The following is a 5,000-nucleotide window of genomic DNA, read 5'->3' as shown; positions in this document are numbered from 1 at the left end:
ATATATATATATATATATATATATATATATATATATATATATATATATTAATGTGTGATTTATATACTGTAAACTCTATTTATATATATATGGGTCATTAACAAATATGTTTTTTGAGGTGTTAAAAATAAGAAATCTACTTTAAAACACTTTTGTCATATTCTTATAATTTTAATCTTTGTGTCCGATTTGGTTTAATACATTTTTGAAAAAACTTTTTAGCATTTTCTGAAAAAAATTAAATAATAATAATATTTTTTTTTAAATTATGGCTTTAAAAATTTAATGTGGTGTAACCACTGATCTTTATATATATATAAATATACGTATATCAGTGGGTGTCACCAAGTAAAAAGCATTAAAATAAAATAACTTAATTATTAATTTAAAAAAAAAAAGTTTTAAAATACATTTTTCAAGGTAAAACATATATTTTTTATAAATATCAAGAAGTTTTCTCAGGGGTGCACCACATGACCTGAGCAAAATGTGGCTTTTCATAAAAATGTCAAAAAATCTGATTTTTAAAAGTCTTAAAGGGACAGTTCACCCTAAAATGAAATTTCTCATCATTTATTCACCCTCATGTCATCCCAGATGTGACTTTCTTTCTTCTGCAGAACACAAATGAAGATTTTTAGAAGAATATTTCAGCCCTGTTGGTCCATACAATGCAAGTGAATGGTGACCAGAACTTTGAAGCTCCAAAAGGCACATAAAGGCAGCATAAAAGTAATTTATAAGTCTTTTTTTTTTTTTTTTTGCTATTAATCTGTCCTTTTCAGCATATCGCATCGCAGATCTGCGCCCCTCTTCAGCCTCTCGTGGCCCATTCAGCATAACGCGGCGGCCCGTATCAGCTTATCGCGGCGACGTATAGTTAAAAAAGCACTTCAATTATGATCTGTTTCTCAACCACGCCTATCATATCCTTCTGAAGACATGGATTAAACCACTGGAGTCTTATGGATTACGTTTATGCAGCCTTTATGTGCTTTTTGGAGCATCAAAGTTCTGGTCACTATTCACTTGCATTGTATGGACCAACAGAGCTGAAATATTCTTCTAAAATCTTCATTTGTGTTCAGCAGAAAGAAAGTCACATCTGGGACTGCATGAGGGAGAATAAATGATGAGAGCGTTTTCATTTTTGGGTGAACTGTCCCTTTAAGAGTCTAAATGGCTCCTCTGTGTTTTATGGTTTTTGTCAACATAAACTTGTTGGTTACACCACCTGTCTTGGGTGTTTGGCTTTATAACTTCCATTCATATGAACATTAGAGTGTGAAAGATGTTAACGGTATCTTTCTGTCCAGCTGTGTCATCAGGTGCTGTCGAGGGGGCGTTCAACTCCACACGCTGTTGTGAAGCTCTCGTACCAGCTGTTAATGAGGAGAAAGCAATGAAACATCAGAAGAAGGCTGAATTAACACAACAGCAGCGGAGAAATGCCGCCACACATGAACGCAAAATGAATCCGAAGCAGGAACATTCAAGAAGTGTTAGACAAAGAGCTCAAAGCCGCCGTCCACACAAGAGCATCAGGGCAATCCATCCATCCATCTACTTAAACACACACTCTCACAGACAGCTCAGGAGAGCAAAGAGGATCTGGAAGATGTCCAACGTCAGATGCTCAGACTTCATCCCGTCCTTCAAAGATCAGCTCAAACGAGTGCAGATGCACCGGATGAACTCTGAAGGTGCTCCGAAGTCCATCTCTCGCTCGGTCAGAGACCTGCAGCTGTGCAGCTCCGGAACAGACTCGTCCCCATCGCCCATCAACACCCCGTTAAACTCACACAACACCCGGCAGCAACGGTCTGTCCGCTCTTACCACACCCGTCGCTACAGGAAACAGTTAGATTGGTACCAGACGCTATCCAGAGACAAGAGACTAAAAGGACATATTGATAAATTACACACACTGTATGTGGAGGTTAGTGACATGTACACACGATTAACAGATGTTTAATGCTATTAAACAATATCTAATATTCATTAAAATGGGTAAAACCTTCAGGTGTAATAGCTGACACTGTAACGCAACGGGACAAAATTACGCATTAACTGTCACACTAGCACTGACACAATTACTAACACTTTTGGAACATTTAAAGGGACAGTTCACCTAAAAATGAAAATTCTCTCATCATTTATTCTCCCTCATGCAGTCCCAGATGTGTGACTTTCTTTCTTCTGCCGAACACAAATGAAGATTTTTAGAAGAATATTTCAGCTCTGTAGGTCCATATAATGCAAGTGAATAGTGACCAGAACTTTGAAGCTCCAAAAAGCACATAAAGGCAGCATAAAAGTAATCCATAAGACTCCATTGGTTTAATCCATGTCTTCTGAAGTGTTATAATAGGTGTGGATGAGAAACAGGTCAATATGTAGGTCCATACAATGCAAGTGAATGGTAACACGAACTTTGAAGCTCCAAAAAGCACATAAAGGCAGCATAAAAGTAATCCATAAGACTGCCATGGTTTAATCCATGTCTTCAGAAGTGATATGATTGGTGTGGGTATGAAACAGGTTTACTATTAATTCTCCTCCCTGTACAATAGGCGACAATATGCTTGAAGAATCCAAATCGCCATAAACAAAAGAAGAAAGTGAAAGTGTAGATTTATAGCAAAGAAGGACTTAAATATTGATAATTTTCTCACCCACACCTCTCATATTACTTCTGAAGACATGGGTTAAACAACTGGAGTCTTATGGATTACTTTTATGCTACATTTATGTGCTTCTTGGAGCTTCAAAGATCTGATCACCATTAACTTGCATTTTATGGATTTACATATTGATCTGTTTCTCACCCACACCTATTAAATCACTTCAGAAGACATGGATTAAACCACTGGAGTCGTATTGATTACTTTTATGCTGTCTGTATGTGCTTTTTGGATCTTCAAAGTTGTGGTCACCATTCACTTGCATTGTATGGACCTACAGAGCTGAAATATCCTTCTAAAAATCTTAATTTGTGTTCTGCAGAAGAAAGAAAGCAGTGAATAAATGATGAGAGAATCAACATTTTTGGGTGAACTGTCCCTTTAACAAATTACAAGTAACTTATTGATTGAAAACTGATTACATCTCCTGAAGTTAGCGTAGCAAAAATGCAGCGCTGGGCGATATTGGTCAAACTTTTTCTATATTTACACAATGGAGAGCATTTAGTAAATCAAAGATGAATTATTCTAATTTTTAGCTGTTTTCTGAGCTGATGTTTAAATGTATTTCTTTATTAAAAACCTTGTTTTATTGCATTTATGGCGGTGACGAGGTCATCCATATGTATGAATGCTTGGGTCTTGCAATGTGTATTCATATGCCACTTCACAAATATCTTCCAGTATATGTTTATATTTTAATGGGGAATGTCTGTGTGCACAGGGTAAACATTCACCTGCAGCGCCCTCTTCTGTCAAAGGTTGGTATTGCAAAACATGTACAATGTACTTTAGTAAGTCAACACGAGCTGTATCATTTCTTAAAGGGATAGTTCACACAAAAAGTGTTGCTCCAAACCTGTATGGATACAATTCTCTCTTTTTATCTTTGAACATAAAACAAGATTTGGATGCTTTCCTCACAGAACATGCCATTATCTCTACACAGACACCTCCGGATATCAGGGCGATCTTGATTTGAGACGTAATAAAAATGAAAGACCAAGAAATTCGCCCTCAACCCAAAGTCCTCCAGAGATCAGAACACCATCGAGAAAAAGGAGTCGCAGGTCGTGGCGTCGCCAGCTGGACAGCAGCAGCTCCGATTCTTCTGCGAGCAGCTTGAACGCCACGCCAATAATCGCCAAACCAGTGAACGCAAGACTCCTTAACCTCGCGACCTCGCCGTACGTCACATCCTCCGCAAACAAAGCAAAGATCTCTCCGTCCACAGACAAACAGCGCCAAACTAAAAGAGTGTCATTCTCTGTTGCTGGTGAACATTCTCAGACATCAAATCGTTCATGGACTGAGTTTAGCTGCCTTGAAATGAGCCAAAAATCTTCTTCACCTGTGAAGTTCCTCACAGGACCTGGACCCACATCAACCGTCCCGTCCCCTGAGGTCACTAACAGGACATCGAGTGGGAAATCGACTCCTAAAAAGTCCCAAAGTTCACAGAAAACTCCAAAATGCATAAAGGAGAAGACACGAGAAGATTCTCCCCGTGGCCCAAAATCACATCCAAAACGTCCGTCTGAAAAGTCTCAGAACACATCAGAGCTGTCGGACGCTTTAGTTTCACGGCTGGTTGTTCCCTCAGACGGCGAATGCTCCACGAATCCTCACGAGAGGAGAGGAGATCTGAAACGTTGCGAAGAGACCGCAGACAGCAGACGGCACAAGACATCTCACACGGGGAGCGTTCGTCTCCAGAGACCTTCATCCGAAACGAAACGCACCTCTTTCAAACACCCAAAGTCCGCGAGCGTTCCAAACGCGTCCAGGTCAAGCCAAGCGCACGTTTGTCTTCAGGACAATGCAGCACCTCTCAGAAAGCCAGACACGCCCAGGCCGAAGTCGTCGTCTGCACATCTGAAGTGGAGGAATGTTCTGGAGACAGGATGGGCAGGTGATGCGGGATTGACACAGAGGCAACATCAGCTGACTGAAGAACTGAGCAACAGGACTGAAGACTCGTTCATATGCAACTGAACCAACATGTGAGTCATTTCAATCATTACAGGCGTCTTAAAGACCCGAGAGAGTTTCCCTTCATGTGTCTCAAAATAATTTATATAAAAATAATAAATTAATATATGTATATTTCTGTGTGTGAGTGAGTGAGTGTGTGTGTGTGAGTGAGTGAGTGTGTGTGTGTCTGTGAGTGTGTGTGTGTGTGTCTGTGAGTGTGTGTGTGTGTGTCTCTGTGAGAGTGTGTGTGTGTGTGAGTGTGTGTGTGTGTGTGTCTGTGAGAGTGTGTGTGTGTGTGTGTGTGTGTGTCTGTGAGAGTGTGTGTGTGAGAGTGTGTGAGTG

The 5,000-nt window shown here is 39.9% G+C and overlaps 1 protein-coding gene across 1 annotated transcript in view; it reads left to right on the top strand.

Annotated features, from left to right (window-relative positions):
- Positions 1-1,125: 1,125 nt before the first annotated feature.
- The window catches only part of LOC127635578 (uncharacterized), a 5,490-nt gene continuing 1,615 nt past the window's right edge, over positions 1,126-5,000 (top strand). The window contains exons 1-3 of the mRNA XM_052115712.1: positions 1,126-1,939; positions 3,409-3,445; positions 3,634-4,687. Of these exons, the coding sequence (XP_051971672.1) occupies positions 1,292-1,939; positions 3,409-3,445; positions 3,634-4,679 (1,731 nt within the window). The 5' untranslated portion in view covers positions 1,126-1,291 and the 3' untranslated portion in view covers positions 4,680-4,687. The remainder of the gene's footprint in view (positions 1,940-3,408; positions 3,446-3,633; positions 4,688-5,000) is intronic.

Source organism: Xyrauchen texanus, chromosome 43 (genome assembly GCF_025860055.1).
Source record: "Xyrauchen texanus isolate HMW12.3.18 chromosome 43, RBS_HiC_50CHRs, whole genome shotgun sequence".
Classification (NCBI taxonomy): Eukaryota; Metazoa; Chordata; class Actinopteri; order Cypriniformes; family Catostomidae; genus Xyrauchen; species Xyrauchen texanus.
Note: the sequence above shows the minus strand (reverse complement) of the source record. Positions and strands in the feature narration are given on the sequence as shown.